Raw genomic sequence first — 20,783 nt, 5'->3', positions numbered from 1 at the left:
CCTCCCCTCCCTCACAAACCCCCCCCGCCCCGCCTCCAAGTTCATCTTTTTCTCCCGCTCGTACGAAGAGGTGGGGTTTGAGGCTGTAGAGACAGTAAAGTACTTGTTTCACCTCTTCAGTTCTCGCCTTCCTCCTTTCCTCCCTCTGCCCTCTCTCCCTCTTTTCTCCCTTTTTCTCTCTTTAGGTAGTAGGAGCTAGAGATTGATTTTAATCCTGTGGGAGCGAGCTGTACCTGTGCCACAGAGTGTGCCATAGTGTGGTGGTTTCAGTGCCGTCTCCTGAAAATATAGAGAGACAGACAGATATAGGGAGATTGTAGTTACAATATCATCGAGCTCTGAGCACCCTAAGCTGCAGCCTTATCACGGTGAGGCTACACTGAACAGTGAATAAAAAAATCTCTGAGTAGACTTGTAGAAGATAAAAAAAAAAGCATTCTTCAAGGCACGGCTGGCAATCAAGTCATTATCTTGTCAGGTTTCCTTGAAGAATGCTACAGGTGTCACAAGCTTGTGCATTTTTCCTGTACTTATCAGAGCATGCAATCTTATCCAATTATCACTCCGAATTTGTCCTTTTTTTGTCTCCCACCACACTAGTGCAGCACTCTTCATTTCCCCTCAAAAAGCCATTTGGATCAATTTAGGCCCACGCTTTCGGACCCTTGCCAGTGGGTCCTCTGATATGTACAGATTTGACATTTTGCTGTCCTTCAGAAACTTAGCAACACATCTGCCAGCATCTGAATCAGGTAAAATCTGATTTAATGGTGCTTACATTAGCAGTACGCAGTGATTACAGATACGATGACTTGGCAGATTTACAAAAAATAAATAAATAATAATAAAAAAAAAAAAAGATAAGAAATACCACCATCAGCCACTAGGATTTGAGACTGGCATCAGGGCATCAGATTTGATTAAACAGCCTGGTTAGCCTTTTAACAGGATGGTCTCTTCCCCTGGCTATGCACATCAGCATGAGTCAGCACACGCGCTTTGTCATTGGACCATGGGTGGCAAGTGTGAACAGCCCATACCCTCACACACACAAATAAATGGCGATATTACCCAGATTTAGTTTACTGTTGCAGTCTTTTGTCCAAGGCATTTATCTTATGATCGTTTTTTAAGAAGATACCATAAATTGCAGTGTAAAAGCATTCTGACAACAGTTCTGCTCTAAGGAGTCTAATACCAAATTGTAGTGCATGTAGCCTACTACCAAAATGCTAATAACAATTTCTCTTAAATTGAGTCATGGGACGTCCGTTTGACTTAACCAGCGACCCTACATGCAACATGGCCCCAGAAATATGGGCCAAACAAAAGAATGTATTGGCCTTTATCTTCCCTGCATATTCATGGGGCTGTCTGAGATCACTCAGGCAGGGTGGTACTCATTTGATCTGCCTCCGCTAAAGCGCATACCCTGACATGAGGTCCTCATCACTGGAGGGAGATTGACCTCTAATATCACGGGGTGGGAGTTGAAAGAAAATGATGAGATGCGTAAAAAAAACTGAGAAGAGGGAGGCAGGGAGGCAAAGGGGAGGGAGTTTGCATTTGCAAATGGTGCTCTCGCTGTATAATGGAGCCATATGGTGGCACAAATATGTAGTCTCTAAAGTATTTTGACAAGCTTTTCTCTTTAGCAGCTACATCTGTAAAGCCCCTCCGAACATGCTGGTGACCTTCAACTGTAAGCATCTCTTCCTGTGCGTTCTCCCCATTGTTATTCCATGGGTGGGCTTTTTTTTTTGGTCTTTGCTTGATTTTCAGCTGCTTTAGGTGTGTGGGAGTGTTTGGTGGTGGGTGGTGGGGCGGGGTGGGCAATGAGAGAACACTCTACAGGCACTAAACCGCCGTCTGTCACTTTCATGAGGAAAACAGGACAACCTGCCTATGATCTGTGCTTTTGGACTTTTGGTATTAAAGGTTTAGGCTCAAGAGAGATTGAATAGCTGATGCTGACAGAGCAAATGCAGCTTTTGTTTTAACAGCCACACCTGAACTGATCTTTGCGAATTCCAGAGTGCTCAAATATTCAGGTTTTTATTCTCTTACCTCCTCAGATCAAAGCGACAATGACAGACATTTTGACGGAGCTCTGTTTTTAAGTGTTCTCTTTAGTCTTATGTTGAAAGCAGATTTGAAAGGAGCACAGAGATGGAATCAAACAGAGGAATTATAATCGGGCCACCACAAACAGGCTGCCGGTCATCTATTGTCACATTGCCTTGAATCCTGGGGATGTGACTCACCCAAGGATAGCACGTGGCATCCCTGATAATCTTAAAGGATGGCTGCCTTTTTTCTTTCTCCTTATCAGCCTCATTCGAAACCTAATTACAGTGATTTTAATCATATTGTATTACGAGTGATTAACCCTTTAGTGCATTTAATTAACCTTTGCAGCCACAGATTCTCATCAGGAAAGGCTTCATGATATTTTTTTTTTCCATGACACAGGCTTTAAATAAGCACACTTAAAACTGGTGGGAAATCTAATGTCTAAAGAGGGAGGCATCACTTATCAATTGCTCAAGGGGACAGAGAAATTTAGATGTATTATCTGCTTAACATCACTAAGGATATGGTCGGTGGCTAGAACCAGTAAGGCCTGATTTATCTTGTTAATATTCATATTCTGAGAAGATCTATCACCAAAATATGACAAGTTTATACACAATCAATGACCTCTTCTAGGGACGTAAATCTAGGGAATAAACAAGCAGTTATGGCCTCGCAGAGCAAAGTGTAAAGATTTAAGACAATGTTTACTTAATCATATATTCATTGAAGTTTGAATTATTCCAGGACCAAAAAAAATCCACTCTGATCAGCAACATAAGCGAAAATCAATTTAAACCCACTATGCATAAAATTCATGATGGAGGATGATTCAGAATTGTAAAACACTGACTGAATATTTCTACATATTTCAGAGCAGTCATAAGCGGTAACAGAGGAAAGTCATCCTGACAATTTGTCAGTGCGTAGTATAAACACATTCTGAATTAAACGCTCTTTGGTACCAAGGGCATGTAGTAGGCTTATGTATAATGTACCATGGCAGAGCATAGCTTTTAACTAGGGTTTCAAATAAAAGGTGGATGAAGGGAATGACTATCAACTCTGTGTGGGTGTTTCCATAATATATTATCCTGAGCACAATACTTCACTGGATAAACAGTCATTTACAAAAACTATGCCATGAGGGATTTTAACCCCTGCAAGACGCCTGAGACGAGAGCGTATGGGAAGCAAATAAGAAAAAAAAAATTATAATAAAAGCAAACCAGGTAAACCAAAGATTTGAAAATCATGTGCAATGTGAGGCTCGGCACAAAGAAAAGCAAGCACCTCGTCAAACAAAATCAATTATTGATGCAATATCATGAAATTGACCCAGAATTGGATGAATGACAGTTGTGATAATTATGATCAAAACAGTAACAAAAATGAAAGCAGATGCAATCCAGCAACAACCGATCCCGCACAACAACAAAAAGGAAAGGAAACAAACAGAAAACAAAGACAGACCCATCAACAAAACAAATGTATAAAAACAGAAGGAGGAGGAAATATTGAATGTCTACTGTGTATGTGCTTACACAACAGGAACATCCAGCAAAATCATCTGGATGCTTGACACCATGGCAACACACATATCCATACGTACATACTCTACAACACTATTTGGAACGGGCTGATTTCATACTTCAGTGACCTTTATGCTCGCACTATAGCACCTAAAGTGACAGCGTTGTTTTGACACCACAGCATTCTAACCTGTGCTATGTGAGCTAATTTAGAGAATGTGCAGGAGACACTGTATCTACAGTTGGCTTTTATAGCATTAATTGGGGTCATTAAAGTAGAGCATTTGTGGGTTAAATGCAAACGTCGGCCTGGCAGGCTTTTTTACGGACTACTGCTCCCTCGGTGTTTAAGTATATTGGTCCCGAGACTCCGCGTCACCTTGATCTCTGTGACACCCTCCTACCCGCTTCCCACCCCAGCAGTCCTCAGTCTTTCCCATAGTGCTTTGCTCTGGCTGTCAGCACTGAGCAAGGCCACTTCTCCTTACCTCTGATTTACATTTATTTCCCTTGCCAGCTTTTATTTATTGGGGCACTTCGCATTTGGCACATCTCAAAGGGAATCATAAGGCCTTCGCTGTACCCCGGCATTCAAATGAGCTTCTCTCACACAAAGCCTCAGTGGCACAGTTAAGACAGTACTTATTTCTGAGGACTGAAACCACAAAATGTGGGATTATCTATCAAGCCGTTTTAGCATGTCTAGAGCAAAAACAAAAAGAAAAAAAAAAGTTTTGGGATGTTTTGTCTTCTCCACACCATTTCGTGAAATAACACATCTGTGAGTGGTCCCTTTTGCCTTGTTAGGTGCCATGTTTATTTTTTTTGGCTAGTCAGCCTTGCTTGTTTAAACATGTCACTCAAAAAGATTAGCACACAGCTTTATACGCCCTTGACCTCAAGTACATCCAGAGAGGGTTCAATTAGCTTCAACACCATCCATCCCAGTCTTCCTCTAAATCAGGCTATTACTCTGCCATCAACCAATCAAACTTAAGGTTAAAATATCTAACCACCATAATTATACTACTACAATTTCTCAAAGCTTTTGAATATAGCATTAACCTTAACATGTTTTTTTCAAAAGATTATGTCATTACAGATAATTATGAAAGAGTCTGCAAGTATTTGCTCTATTAAATGCACCAAATGTCGTTTTATACTCTGTGGTTTGACCTCACTGCAATCCTTGAGCCTAGTATTCTCAGTATTCAGTGCAGATGACATTCATGTAGACATGCTGGCCTGCATGAGAGAATCCCCTGGCTCCATGCTGCCTCCCTCCCCCTTCCACATCACCTACCATGGGACAGCAAAGGGAGTGTGAGTGGGGACTAGTGTGGGTGGGTTTAAAAAGGAAGTCATGAATTACCTGTCGGGTGGTGATTTGCCCCGCAGTCTTGAATCCCCCCTGACAGCTGCACTCTGAGACACTGTACGGATCGGAGCTAGTCGAGGAGCACTTGGAGAGTGAGTCACAGCCCACCACGAACGTGTTGTCCAAGGGGAGCTCCTGGATCACGTGGTGTTTCTTTGGGGCCACCGGGGTCTCCGGTTTGATTTGAAAGGTGGGCTGAGGGGACGCAGACTTGTAATGCTTGGCTAAATCTGGACTGTCGGGTTTGAAGGTGGTGGGCGTAGTGGCCCAGTTGTACTTCCCCATGGTCTGTTCCTCTAGCTCCACAGGGAGATCCAAGGTACCATTAATGTGCTCATGCGTGGGGTCATCAGGCTTGGATTCGTCAATGGTCACAAAGTTCAGGAGGAGACTCTTGGGGGATCGCTTCTTTTTCTTCTTCTTCTTCTTGATCTGACGGTTCTCTTGGTTTGGTGACACCCACTCACCACTCTGCTTGCCCTTCTGTACCACTTTGTGCCTGGGCGTCTGCCGGCAGCGCACCAAGGCCGTCACAAATATCACCAATATGACAGTCATAGTCCCTGCTATGATGGCTATGACAACGATCACATATCCATTGGCTTGAGGTGTTACCTCACTTTCCCCTATGTTACGGTCCAAGGGTGTCTCCATGCTTTTTCGCAGCTGTTCTTGGATAAAGGTAGCATTTGAAACAGTGTCATTTACAAACAAGTGAATAAGTGCAATAGCGTGTAATGACTCAGGCTGGCCAAGATCTTTGACCTTGATTACCAACCTATGTAGCCCCTGATCAGCAGCCAGTATTTTCTCCTGCAGAGTTATGTTACCTGTTGTTTTGTCTATGGCGAAGAGACCTCTAGGGGAGACCCTAGAGGTAATGATGATGCTGCTGATAATGCTGTACTGCAGCTCAGCATTCATACCCGTGTCATTGTCAATGGCAAACACCCTGGTGACCACAGCACCAGGGGTGGTGGTGGTCTGTACTAGGTCATACGAGTAGTTGGAGGAGGGGATGACGAACACAGGGCGATTGTCATTCACATCGACCACATTGATCGTGACCTTGGCATAAGAAGAGCTGGGAGGTTGCCCTCCATCAACTGCCTTTACCATAAATGTGTAAGAGCTTTGCTGCTCCCTATCAAAGGTGATGTTGGGTTTGATCACACCAGTTTGGGGATCAATGATGAAATTGTCTTTCCCGTTCAATATGGACAGGGTTATAACGGCATTATCCCCCGCATCTGCGTCCGTCACGGTGATTAAGCCCACAGTTCCATAGAGAGGCAGGTTCTCAGGCACATAGAAGTTGTACTCAGGGTGTGTGAAAGCTGGGCTGTTGTCGTTAAGGTCCTGGACGATTAGCCTGACAGTGACATTGCTCTGCAGGGACATAGAGCCATTGTCCCTCGCTATGACAGTGAATGAGTACCTCTCCTGCTTTTCTCTGTCCAGCCGTTTGCCAACTGAGAGGATTCCTGACCGTCTGTCTATGTTAAAACCGTCAGGCGCGTCAGGGCCAAGAGTATAAATAATCTCAGCATTATGTCCGCTGTCTGCGTCAGTGGCACTGATTTTTATCAACTGTGTAGAGGGGTCATTGTTCTCCGGTATGGAAAGCTGGATTTCTGGCTGGGGGAAGATGGGTGCATTGTCGTTCTCATCCTTGATTTTAATTAAAACCATAGCTGAAGTGTTCAGTGGAGGCGTCCCCCTATCCGAGGCTACTATCTTAATTGCATATTCCCGAGTCGTCTCATAGTCTAGGGGGGCAGCCGTCTCCAGTAAGAATTGGTCATTAAAGACTGGCTTCAACCGAAAGGGAACATCATGGTCAGTGTAGCAGGCTACTTTGCCATAAAGATCTGCATCCTTGTCAGTGACTGTAATTAGGGCTATTTTGGTATTGAGAGGTGCGTTCTCAGACAGCAGAACAGTCCCATTAACAAGGTTGATTATGTAACGTGTGTCTATGGATGGCACATTGTCATTAACATCCGTTACATTAACAATCACAGTAGCTCTGGACGGGGTGGAGCTCCCATCGCTGGCCAGGACGATGAGTTTATGAACCGGCGTCACCTCCCTGTCCAGCGGCTGCTTGACAGTGATCAGACCTGTAGAGCTGTCGATGGCAAAGTGGCGTTTGGTGGAGGCAGAAATTTGGTTACTGAAGGCAAAATGGATCTGTGCGTTGGAGCCCAAGTCAGCATCTGTGGCATGGAGCTGAGCGACTGATGTGCCCATGGGTGCATTCTCTGGCACGTTGACCTCCAGCTCGCTGTCCTTGAAGATGGGTCGATTGTCGTTGACATCAGAGATGGTGACCTGGAGGATGGCAGTGCTTGACTTGGGAGGGTTGCCACCATCCTCCACCTTGATCTTCATGACGAAGGTGTCTTTCTGTTCACGATCCAGGTTCTGCTGAACGATGAGCTGGGGCCACTTGTCACCCTCAGGCGTCTCGATGATGTCTAGACCAAACTCGCTAACACTCTGTAAAGACAAAACAGCGCAATGAGTTACATTTATTCAGCTCCTTGTTCTTTATATGTTATTACATGATGCAAGACTTTATTGAAAACCCCTTTTGATGTTTCTGTGAGCAATATGAGTTGTGCACATGATTTTCATTGAACAAACAGCAATATTAATATTTTATTATGAATAAGATTTTTGATATGGATAATAACCAGGACTGAAGCCCATAAACGATGTAACAGCAGAGGAGATTTCTATAGCACTGTCAAACACAATATGATTACAACTCTGTCACCATAACACTATCTTTTAATGGCTGGTTAAATGTATTCAGTGCTTCTAGGAATCCCACAAATATAGCCTATAGTGTGAGAAATAAAATGTTTGTTTTAGAGAAGAGATGTTTGCTCAACATGCATCTGCAAACCATAGGGTGAAGGTTCTTTAATTGTCTTGGAAAGCCAGAGAGGTCTTTGAGGTATTTACTTTCGGAGCAAAACCAGAGGACATTTATAACCCTTCTTAGTATAAGGCTTAAGTCAGTGTTGTATGTGTAGAACAAACAGTCTTCTGCTCTCTTCCCTCTCTGTGGGTAGCGGTATATCAAAAGCATTTTCCATCATAAACTATCAAGGCTTGGCTGCTCATCATTTTGCCTTCTAAGTTTAATGCACTGCATAAATCTCATTGATTCTCAAGAAATATATCTTATGTTTGTTAAACAGTTATCTTAAATATGGAACCAAATATTTCAATGAATTAAATCCTACCTTCGCTAGCATCTACTGCTCAAAAAATATTCATTTAGCCTGACTCTACCTCCCTATCATGTGTTGATTTTGGAGGAGAGATAGAGCACAGCTTTGCAAGATTTCATCTTCATAATGCGAGAGAGGCAGGTGAAAAGGGAGACACACAGAAAAGCTCCAATTTTAAATACACTGCAAGACTGGACCACCACAGATTAAAGAGAGGGAGAGTGAATAAACCCTGCATATTAGAAAGCCTTTTGCCCAAGTAGGGCTACATCTAGGCAAAGTAAAGCCTGAGGAGAATGAAAACAAATGCATATGTAATCCCCTTGAGAAACTGGAGAAACTGGCACTGACTGCTCAGAGTAATTGCCTTCCACCCGAAAAACTAGCACTAATATGTAGGGTCTCAGAAGTAGTATGTAGCATGGATCCATATATCATTCCAAATTAGAAGAGAGAGAAGGACGGAGAGAGAGGTGACAGAGAGAGACAGAGACAGATACAGAGAGAGAGAGAGACAGAGGGAGGAGAGAGGGAGAGTAGGGGGGGAGGAAATAAGAAGAAGATCAAGCCCATGAATGAGCTGCATGCACATTATGAAACAAAGAAGCCCTTTGAAGCTCTTTCAGTCAGAAGCAGTTTCATGCTAAAACAAGAAAAAGCATCCTCTTTAAAGAGATAAGCTTCATGCTGCACATAATGTTGGAAGAGATTACTCTGTCTAGGCACAGCTATCAAATGAGATTAAGATATATACATTCTCATTGTGCAAGGAAGGGAAAGAAGGAACATTTCAACCGAATTGCATGCACAAGACTCCCTAGTAGGTTTTAAAAACCAGAATCGCTCCTGTGCCGACATACCGTCGCAGCCGACAGAAAGGAACGTGCGGCAGCAGCATGCAAATGCATCAAAAATTGCTTGCTGGGGAATGTTGTCAGTACGTTAGTGATTGACAGAACTACTTAATACAGCCAACACTGGAGGCACAATCATTCAAAGGTTATTTTGTGATCCTTCTAGGACAGAAAAGTGATAAAAGGAAAACCAGACAAGACATATGGATATGTATGTGTATGTGGAGAACACTGTCTTATGGGCAAACTGTGCTGAAACTCTGTGCACAGTGCAGCACTATTCCTGTCATAACCCGAGGTCCATGACAGCATTCTGGTGGCTCTAATGCTAAGCACCACACAATCCACACAGAGTTCCTCAATTCTCTTTTGTTTGAAAAGTTCAAAAATTCGGCACTGTGGCACAGAGTCTCTACACAGTGATATTTGGCATAGCCTAATGTTAATACTAGGATGTTGGGTTAGGATGTGTCAAAGGAAATGCTGTGTGATTTATGAGCCAGCATTCCTCTATGCTTTTGTCTTGGTTTCACACAATTTTACAACTGACAAGACTGCACTCGGCGCATTTCAATAAGTTCAAGAGAGCTATCTCTCAGGCTGTGCATCCTCCTGAATGCGGAATTAGTCTGGTGGATTGTGATAAGATCTAGGGCAGGCTAAGAAAAGGCCAAATAATAGTATGAATCACTCACTGGAAACCCTAAGGCTGGGTGAGAAGGACACATTTCCCTAAATGGCTAAGTGTGCACACATAATATGTTTCATTCTTTCACCAAACATATGATGCACATGACTTCCTGAACTTTGATGATACACCATTTATTCCACATTACAGGGCCACAGGTCTCGATATCAATATCAGAGGTATTGGAGTGCAGGGATCAGCGCTGTGGATGTGGGATGCGTGTAGTACACAATCACATCAAAGTTGCTAATGTATATGAAAATGACTGAGGGACGCTGACCGGGGGAGAGGTGGTTGATGATGAGGGAGGGTTGACTCCGAATCCCCTTTCTGCAGACACCAAGCGCTTCAGATTATCAGTGGATGCATCTTTCAGTCAAGTTGATGACCTTATTAAAACTCAGAGGAGACTGAGATTGGGCTGTGAATATATCAGGGGATAGTCACGGTGATGCCCATGGATGGGGCTAACTGGGGAGGGCTATTCATCACCAGCTATAGCACCTCTTTATAATGCTGATAGAAAGTCTCTCTCTCTCTGTCTCTCTCTCTCTCTCTCTCTTAGTCCTCTCTCAGTCTTTCTCTCCATCCCTCATCCACTTGTGCCCCTGGCCATGATCTCATGCATATAATTAAGACAAAAGGAGGTTGGGATTGTTTGTCTCCTTTTGTCAACCCCGAGCAGAGGATAGGGTGTCAAAATAAGATGCTAATAACAGCTGCAAATGCTTGGCAGCGAGTTCTCTAAATCCTGTTCACTGTCTATAGGCAGCATGCAGTGCATTAATCAAATAGATTTTTTTCTGCTATATGAGGAGAGATCTTGAATAAATTTTGCATCCTCTGTATCCAAGGGTGGAATCAGTTTAGAACTGAAATTATTCAAGCTCAGACTTCGAAAGTATCAACAAAAAGATGATTCCATCCACTCCAAAGGCTTAAGTATATTTCAGTTAGATAATTTTGCTGCACCAAGTGAATGACAAAATAACCAGGCAAACTCAGGTGAGTATCAAAGGGTTAAAAGGCTAAGAGCCCTCCAAATAGCCCAACCAAAATACAGACATCCACTTCATCTGTGAGTCATAGGCTAGCCAGCAGCAGAACATTGATCCACACAAGATGGCTTGAACAAGATGCCCACCTCAAATGCGTCTCAAGATGCTGAAATGGATGCAACTTGACTTAATGTAGTGTGTGAAGCTGTAAAGTCATAAATTACTGGAATTACTGGAGAGCGGCCAAATGAAATGGTTGAACAGCAGAAAGTAAAACAAAAGAAACAGTAGAATGTCTTTCAGTCTGGAGTATTTCCCTGTTGAGTGCCCTGTGAATATGTAAAGTGATAAAATCTGCTTTCATGGAGGATCCTCCTCCATCCATGCATGGGATTGCTTTCGCTGACCTTGACCATTTCTTAGGACGCCGTTTCTGCAGTTCAGGTGACGTAACACCCCACTGCACTACACTAATGGCAGAATTTCACTCAAGCCGTGATTACCAACCATTATGTGGGGCGCTGGCACACAGTGTGGGATGACATTACCCATTGTCCCTTTTGGCTGTGGAATAAAGAGGATAAACCTGTGCAGAGATACAGGACCCATCATGTCTTTTTTATTGGTTCTTTCTGATGACAGATCAGGCAGGTTAAATGCCGGGTGGGGGCTATCGCGTTGAGCATGCCACACGACAGCGGCAATTTCACCATCATGTCCTGAACATCACAAGAAAACTGGGCAAACTATTATTCTGAAAGAGCCTCTGAGACAAATCTCACAGGACCATACAGAGATAGTCCAAGGGTGGCTTAGCGGCCAAGAGCTATTCTAGGAAATGCTTGCACATTCCTTCCCCACTAAACCCATGGCTTTCTCCTGCACTTCTGAAATAAAAGACACCAAAAGGTTGGAAATGTCTCTGGCTCCTCTGTGCTTCTCCCTGTGTTGTGCTCATACCTAACCTGGAGCAGAAGGAAGTGAATTCAGAGTAGGTTGCAAAAAAAAAAAAAAAAAAAAAAAACCACAATGAGAAGAACTAAATCAAGAGTGCGATGCCAAGAATGCTCTAAAAAGCATTTCCTGCAAAAGATAATACAACCACAGCCCAGGCGATGGTTTGAGAAAGCTTTATATTGTGAAAAGGGCAAAGCAAATGATTGCAGATGATCATTATAATGAGCAGAACATTTGGTTGGTGATTTCCCAGGCATGAACAATTCAGGACATTGCGCTGGAGAGGCCTTGGCAGGGAAGAGACTTTAAAAATGCAAATTGGTATTCAAGGCAGACACGGACGGCGACGATTGTGCTCATTCTAACCCGGTGCTAACTTTATCAGAGGCTCTAAGATGGACTTGCCATTTTCTGCCTCACGCTGTGCACCCAAATTCAGTAACCTTTCTTTATTTATTATGTTTACAGGTTCCTCCAGAGCGCTCGTATCTCCCTCTTTAATTACACTTCATTTGTAAAAGTTGCCGTCATCTCCAATATCCCTCTACCCACAAAGCATTGAGTGTTGTCTAGACTATAAATGAAGAATGCATGATATTATCCTACTTTTCTGGATTTAGGGCTCACTTCATTAAGCAACAGAGAATATTGCACTGTGGTTTAATAGAGCATCAATTAGATGATGAAGAAAAGCTTTCCTAGTTCTGCATGAGACACCGATTAGCATAATACAGTACATTCCTCCACACTGGCTTTAATCTACTATGTTCACCACATCTAACCTGTTGCAAGAAATTGGACATACACGCTGTGTCTGCACTTTCTACTGGGTGTTTTGTGATATTACTTACTGTACATGGCAAAACTTCACCCTTCTTTATGGCCTACTCTCTCTCTAATGAAATAAAGCATATGGAAATCTTAATGGCTAGCATAAAACATTGTAGGCTACACAACATGTTTTGACTTATGAAAAAAACAGCTCATATTTTCAAGCCAATGCCAATGAAAGCACTGTGTATTGACCAATTTCCTATGTAGATATTTACTATTATGGATCAAAGAGATTATTTTCAGAAGTTACCAGTGAGAAAATACAAGTTACATGAAAGTGAAAAGATAACAGCGGGATTTGGCTGATTTATGGTGGTCTTTCAGCTCACCAGGCAGCTTACACAGACTGAGCACTCCCAAAAACAAAAAAACAATCATTCCATATGTTGTGACAGCAGTAAAACAACAGAGGTCCTCACCTTGACCAGTTCGTAATGCTGGATCCCATTGATTCCTACATCAGGGTCAAATGCTGAGGGCACCGGGTATCGGGTGTTGATGGCTGTGTTCTCTGGGATGGAGATGTTTATAACAGTGGACTGGAAAAGGGGGGCGTTGTCGTTGACATCCTCAATCAGGAAGCGGATCTTGACCAATCGGAAGATCTCATCGGGCAGCACAGCCACCTCAATCTCATAGTAGCAGCGCTTCTCAGCGAAGACCCCCGAGCACAGCTTCTCCCGGTCAATGCGGTGATTAGTGGTGAATATCTCCCCCGTGCTGGCCTCCACCCGCACCAAAGGTACGTCGCCTGTCTTGTACACAGGCTTGAACTGCAGCGGCGAGGACAGCCTGATGCTGGGGTCGAGGTTGAGGTCCAGGTCCTTGCGCAGGTTTCCGATGCGAACATTCTCCGGCTGCTCCTCCTTCACCGTGTAGTCCCTCTCCTGGGCCCGGCATAGCAAGACCAGGCAGGTGAGTAAGACCACCAGCGCATGAGCCTGACCTGCTAAGTCCATAATCAAGAGTGGGTGGACACTTCACTTCTAGCAATGCTGTCAGAAAGGCAGAGACAGAGGAGAGAGAGAAGGAGAGTGTGAGCGATAAAAAAAAAAAGAGAGAAATCGAGAACATGCAGTGTCAATGCACAAAATTATGTGGCATTCAAGTTCTGTTGTAATTAGTACTATTTTCCCCCACGGAGAGTTTTCAAGTTGACCTTTTCATCCTAACTAGTTCTGAGCCCACATCCTTCCCATGTCTTTGAGAGCAAATTAACGGCAGTTTTACACAATTAACCTTTGATGACATCCATTGAGCAAGCGGACACGTAAAGGTTAGTAGTTCACGTATTCCATCAATCCATTCTATCGCCGTAATGAACCATTTCATATTTTTATGAAGGGTATGGGAGCAGTTGAGTTCATTGTTGCATCGGAATAGTTTGCTTTCAAAGCTTCGCCTCAAATACAGATCAACTTCTTTTGATCGGGTGCTCAACAGATTGATCGAGTCGCAAACCTCTGCGTACGACGAGGGGAAAACAGAGGAATGCTTCATCTATCTCTGAGTCAGTGTGGTGCAGTGGTGTCTCCATAAACAGCAGCTCACATCTAAACTTCAGTTGATTTGGAGGCAACAGAAGCAAGCCTTAGGCACTAATGCTTCCACGCATGAACACACACACACACACACACACACACACACACACACACTTGCTGTGGTAGCGGCTGACAGCAACTATTAATTGAGAGCCTCATTTCCTCTGAATGTAAACAATTGAGCTCTCAAATATTCCATGAACACCATGTGTGTAAACATTCACAGTTTGATAAGAACATGGTTTAGAGGAACTGTGTGTGTAAGGAGAAAAACAATGTGAAATTATTTATTGTGATAGCGGCCATCAGTCAAATTAGTGAAACTGAATCATATCTTCATTACATGCTGATGAATGTGTTTTCTCCAGCATGCAATACAAACAGCATCCAGTTTACCGTTTGTGTTGAATGATGAAAAACTAAAACAGAGCAGCAGTGCCTTTGGATTTACCACCGTCACACATTATTCATTAATAAGTCTCTGTTTTACTTTTTGTGCTAGATGCCGATTTGCTTGATGCTGTACTTCTACAAATCCTTTAACTGCTTTATATGTGCAAAAGTTTGCCGCAGGGCAAGAAGCCCAATTGCCAAAACCCAAGTAGGTCACTGGAAGACGATGAAGGATTCAAACACCGCAATGCTTTCACTGCCGTTTTCTGCTAGCATGAAATATTGATTGTTTCCCATCAGTTAGTTACTTAGTTTGTCTAGCTAGGTCATGTTTTGCTAATTCATTAATTCATTACCATAACCACTTATTAACCAAAGGTGAAGTCCATCAATTCCACTTCAGTCCCCACACCAATCTCCTCGGAGAGATGAGAATGGGGAGAAACATAAAACAGAATAATTGCTAAATCTGAATTGTTTTTTTTTTTGTTTGTTTTTTTTAATGCTGAAATGAACTTGCATAATGTTTGACATTTTGTTTAAGCACAAAGATCAGTCTCACCAGACAACAGGAGAGGCACTACAGTGTTGGTTCTTTAAATCATCCATACTGTGCACAGATGTTTGCAAAGCCACCAATACACTGCAGTGTTTACTGCTTATAATAATAAGTGGCTTCCCATACACATTCCATCTCAATATATTCAAAGACTAATATAATTTCATTGCTCATATCCCACTGTCTGTTCAGGTCAACCTGTTAAACCCCCTGAGTGTTTATTAACCTAATACGGTTCTGCCTGGGCTATGCTGGCTTGCAGTCATGAGGCAGCCGTCTTGAAATCAAATGTCTATTTCCTTCAAAGTGTGGCAAAACATATGACAGCCATCACACAAACGATGCACAGCTGGTGCTGAAAATGCAAACATACCTGGAGTAACAAGAGACCGCAAATAGCTCTTTGGGAACTGCAATATTTTCTACTTTATGAAATTTCCATCCATTTACATGAGTCAAACAATATCCTGTAGAACAGGAATGACTACTAAAACTGCACCACAGGGGTCCTCTAAATTGGCAAAGCAACAGCGTTCATCGTCATTGAAGTACTCGGTCTACTGACAAAGGGGAATTGATTAAAAATAAGAATTTAATTAAGCTTGTTTTGAATCAGCAACAATTGCGAGGCATTCGGGCTGCTTGCAAAAAGGAATTCTTTTCACACATTTCATAAAGGAGTCACATGAGACTCATTAGAGAACAGTTGGACAGAAAAACATGGCTGACATTGATCAGTGTGAGGGGTAGTCAGTCTGCACTTACAGGCAGCGTTGTGCTGTCATGTCAAAATATTGATGAGACATATCCATAAGTATTGAAACACTGTCCTGAGAGTGTGCAGCGATTGTTATACTGTGATAAGAGCCAGGCCGTACAAGGCTGAGCTCCAATAATGCATTATGGACTTTACATTACATTATTAAAAGAGGTGTGATTCATCAAAGTGAAACACACACACAAAAACGGTGTGTGTGTGTGTGTGTGTGTGTGTATACATATATATATATATATATATCCCTTATGAGTGACAGCAACGTTCCACAGGATGAAGGAATATTAACACGTTTTTGCCTTGAAATACATGTAGGCTTGCAAATGGGAGAACAGAAATGATACAAATGATACAAGTAGGGAAATGAAAAAAAGACTGCAAACATAATGAAGCTACCTCTTCCCATGCCAAGCACTTGTTTCCCCATATTCACCCAAATTGTCTGATCATTTCTTTTTACATTAATGCCATCTCGAACATCATCGTTTATTGATGGAAATGGATGGAAATGAGCAAAATGGACGGAAAAACCTCTTTCCACATCAAACTGAAATTAAGGGATTCGATATTCCAAGGTGGAGGGACACTTGCTGTCCTTCAACGTATTAGGGGAAAAGTCATTTATTCGTTCTATTGTTGCATCTAAAGTACCGTCCCCTGCTCTTAACTACGCTCTGCCTGCATTTGCATGGTGTTTCACTCTCTGTATAAACTTATCCACAGAGCATAGGATAGGTGAGAGGAGGAATCATGCTGGAGGGGGAAAAAGCAAGAGGGTGGGAGAAAGAAATCTTAGGTGTCAGTCAGAGTGTCTCCTTTGCTTACATTTCACTAGTCTCCTGAAATGCTATTTTGAGCCCCAGACAGCAGGTTGAATCCAGTAGGCAAACTCGAGCCTCCCTCTTGGGAGACACATAGTGGAGAGGAGCAGGCCGGCCCTGGATCACTTTACACGACAGCATGATGGACAGGCCGTCCCGGTGTTTTTATCAGTTGAGGGTGGCGGAGGGGGGGACACACGCATGCCCTCACCCCCACCAAGAGAAGCCCTCAACTCGAAACTTCAACAGCAGTTAGACTGAGGCTGGGACCCAAGACATTAGGAGTCCTTTAACTGTCAAAACCACATTTCTAACGCTATTGTATCTATCACTATTGCCGGTGCATCCAAAGAGATTTTCAAACGAGGGCATTGGTAGGAGTAATTCTTTTGATCGTCCCGGTCTCATTCTCTTTTAGCAGCTTTAAAGATCGCTGACAGTCTGACAGACAAGGTTTCTGTCAAGATCAGTCAGTTCTTTTTCAGTCCACACAGCCAGAACATTTCTCCTTACACTGAGGAGGAACAAAAGTTGTTTTCTCATGGGAAACTTCAAGAATGATTATATCACCTAAGTTGAGCTAGAAAGTGAGAAAGCAAGAGAATATGATGTTCAGCATGAATGACCACGCTGACAGTGTTAATAATGGAGGTAATACTGACAAAAGGCTATATGTTCAAGTTCAAATATCATTTGGATTTGCAATTTAAATTGTCTTATACATAGAAAAAGCAATTTATAATGTATATATGAATTCCCGCCGATAATTGGTAGCATGGCTACCTTGTTAGCTGAAAGTCTGGCAATATTGTTTGGCATAGATAACCCTGGGTATTCAACTTCAATTACATTTGTGTCATGAAGAGCATCAGTTAGTCTTCAGAAAAATGAAATGCCCATTAGCTAATATTTCTCAACTTCCTGCTGAAGCACTGTGGCCAATTAATCCACAATGTGGTGATTTGGGCCTCAAGAGGGCAGCCAATACATGCAAACATAATCTTAATGCTAAATATTAGGTGTGGTAATTCATTTTGGCGTTTACGTCATCTTGAATGTCATTGTTTACTAAGATGCAAAACTGACGACTTCATCAGTTTCTTTTCTTTTTGTTTTAATCCAAATTCATCCACTGAAAATGTCACAAAACAAAGTCCTAAATTATGGACAAGGAAATGATTTGTCAGACATACAATGCAATTAATTAAAACAAAACCCAAGAGCCAAACAAATTAAAACTGCAGTCTGGCACAAAGACTGTTAAGGATAATAATGCAAACAATAAACAAGGGCTTAATTTTTCAAGTGGTGTTGGAAAAGCACAGTGACAACATATCACTCAGCATTTGACACATATTTCACAGTGGCCATATTTCAAGATCAAACTATGTTGTGTATTTGGAAGTAAGTGCTGGAAAAGCTCTCGTAATTCTTAATAACTAATTATATTGGACTATTCAGAGCCAACATATTATTCTGAAGAGGACATTTCAGCTCTAGCAACATTTAAAAAAAACAATTAAAGAGAGAATCCAAAACTGCATGACCTATAAACAATAATTTAAGGGACTTTCAAAGAGTTTCAATGGAAGAACCAGGAGTTTTAAAGGGAAAATGGGATTTTAATGGAAAAATCAAGACAACAGGACAACGTCTGACACCTGAAGTGCACACGCTCTCAGCCTACAGGTTAGTTATGAGCACAAATAATTTTCACACAAGTTAAAAACTGACCAGCTCAGTGCTTAGTTAATTTACCAGAGACCTGATACACTATGGCATATTCAGTTCCAAAATAAAGAAATAAAATAGAAAATAAAAAATACACTCCACACTATGCCAGCATATTGTAGGCGACTGTCACTTACTCTGTGCACACTTGTACGCTCCTGGATTTGAAAATGTTGATATGCAAAATGGCATGCGTCTGTTGAGATTTTCAAATTAGACAAATTCCTTATTGGAGCCTGGTCCATTTCAGCTCGCTGGCTGCTCTTTTAACATAAATTATTTAGCCTACAGCAAAAAATATAATATATGCTCCTTCTCCCCATCGCAAGGTTCATATTAATGTGAATTAATTCACTGGCAAATGTGCACTGTAGTCCTTGTGGGAGGTTTTAAAAAACAATCTGGTAAGAAAATGGAAAATCTATAGGATGTATGGTGGGAACAACATAGGAGAAACCTGAACAACCAACTGTAGCGTTTTATATTTGCAGGCCCACGGGGATTCATACGAAGAGAATCTGAATTATTATTATTTATTTATTTTTAATTTATTTATTTATTTATTTATTTTTTACTCTACAAAATGGTAATATTTCGCTGCCTCCATGGGTCTGTCCGTGAACAGACTGCTAGCTCCAGGGTTATGGTCTGTGACAGCTGAACCGCTTGACCAGGAGCGCACCGCCGCCGCGCACCCACGCACGGAGCTCAGCGGCCAAGAGCTGCTCAGAGCCCTGCACTGAAAAGTCCATGCAGTTGGGCTGCTCTCAGAAAGTAGGGCCTATCTATACGATCAGTGTTGAGCAAGACTGAATAACGCCTCAAGTCGTGACCAGCCGCCCGGTAACATATTCATAATGCGTCAACTCTGCTTTGATTCTCCGCGGTGCACCGTGGCAATTCTCCATGTTTAATTCCTATTTACATTAAGTGGAGTCGCACTGATGGTTTACATGTATATTTGTTTTGGAGCAGCTCAGGGAAAAGCCACGGAGCATCAAAATGACCCCTTCTGCCGCAACACACTGATTTATCCAAGTGCTCCATTAATTTTCGCACAGCCTATGCTGCTCCTGTGATTGTAAATATAGTGCAGGTCGTCACCGGTATTGGGATGTCAATATGATTTTATACGGACCACATAAATTTGGCTATTGGGCGCTCTCCAAAAATTCTGAATGCGCTTAAGAGGTATACAGCCTTGTGATCTGCATTTATAACCAGTGAAACCACTCGTTGGTTAAATTAAATTAGGCTATGGCATTTTTTTTTATCTTAACATGAAACAAACATCAAGCTTAAGAGCAGTGCTTACCTTTTTCCGCTCGAATAGGATGAAAAATCAATCGCAAGTCCCGTCACGTAGCGACATCACTGATTTACAAAAAGAAGTGCCAGGAATTAAACTGAAGTAGGGGGGAAAGGGAGAAAGGGGGATCCTCATCAGAAGCGGCAGTGAAAATGCAGTGCAAATGAAGAGAAAAAAAAATGTTATCCACTACAAAAACTTATCCATTTGCTAAAAACTGTGATCCTGGTGTGCAAGAGAAAAAAACATCACGGAGAGCGATCAACTTTGTTTGGAGGTGACGCTGTAATTCCTCTTCGGATATCTTGGGTTGGCAACCGTGCAGTCCCTCGGGCGGGAGATACGCATTGATCCACGCTTGTTTTACATGAACTAAGTATCCCTAGCCTACATGTGCCGTCAAACTCACCCTACTTTATTTTGCCAAGGCTGGAGACGCGGCGGCACCAAACTTACACGTGTGCGTCGCCGCGCTTCGTGACCGGCGCGTAAAAACTTCAATCCAAGAGCGCAAAAATGCACCGCTGATGGAAAACGGCAAACTTCAGCCTAATTTCTCTTATCGGCATTTGTTTGGACTGGTGCGAGGTTGTACACACTCCATGGAAAGTGTTACAGGAGGGATGCAGAGCGCGCATCGTCCCCCCCAATGGAGTTGGATCAAAGTGTGCCTCAGTGCAGCATCACTTACAGGAGCCGGGATAGGCGGTTCACCGTATCTGTCTGCTAAGCTGTAGACGTCTCAGTAGTATTGTATGAACTCAGTCCCTCTGTACTGCCCACCTCTCTCCCTCTCTCTCCCTTCGCTTGACATCACCGCGGAAGGAGGAGCCAGCCGCAGATTTAAGAGCCCCGGTCCTCTTAAAGCCGCACTGCGTTGGAGAAATGCTCGCATTGAGATGTAGCTGCACGCCGGGGCTGTGTGTGGACCACTGATGCCTCTGCTCCAGAATCCGCCTGCAAGGATGAGGGGGGCACTGTTCACTTTCATAATGAGCCTTGTTTCTGCTTTTCATTTCCAAATGGAAGCCTATCATCGTCACCTCTGTTTAATGATAAGATGGTTCAAACTCTATTCTTGGAGCATCAGACATT

General features: G+C 42.7%; 1 protein-coding gene across 3 annotated transcripts in view; it reads right to left on the bottom strand.

Annotated features, from left to right (window-relative positions):
• The window catches only part of pcdh11 (protocadherin 11), a 132,882-nt gene extending 112,428 nt beyond the window's left edge, over positions 1-20,454 (bottom strand). Inside the window, exons 1-4 of one of the 3 annotated variants that reach the window (XM_030062281.1) lie at positions 19,695-20,421; positions 12,979-13,554; positions 4,978-7,485; positions 39-279 (exon numbers count right to left, since the gene is read on the bottom strand). In XM_030062281.1, the coding sequence (XP_029918141.1) occupies positions 196-279; positions 4,978-7,485; positions 12,979-13,518 (3,132 nt within the window). In that variant the 5' untranslated portion in view covers positions 13,519-13,554; positions 19,695-20,421 and the 3' untranslated portion in view covers positions 39-195. Of the gene's footprint in view, positions 1-38; positions 280-4,977; positions 7,486-12,978; positions 13,555-19,694 lie in introns of those variants that run through there. The other 2 variants (XM_030062280.1, XM_030062279.1) reach the window with 2 other exon arrangements.
• Between the last annotated feature and the right edge of the window lie 329 nt (positions 20,455-20,783).

The sequence above is a fragment of the Myripristis murdjan genome, chromosome 10, assembly GCF_902150065.1.
Source record: "Myripristis murdjan chromosome 10, fMyrMur1.1, whole genome shotgun sequence".
Lineage (NCBI taxonomy): Eukaryota > Metazoa > Chordata > Actinopteri > Holocentriformes > Holocentridae > Myripristis > Myripristis murdjan.
The sequence above is the reverse complement of the archived record's forward strand: the minus strand, read 5'-3'. Positions and strand labels throughout refer to the sequence as shown.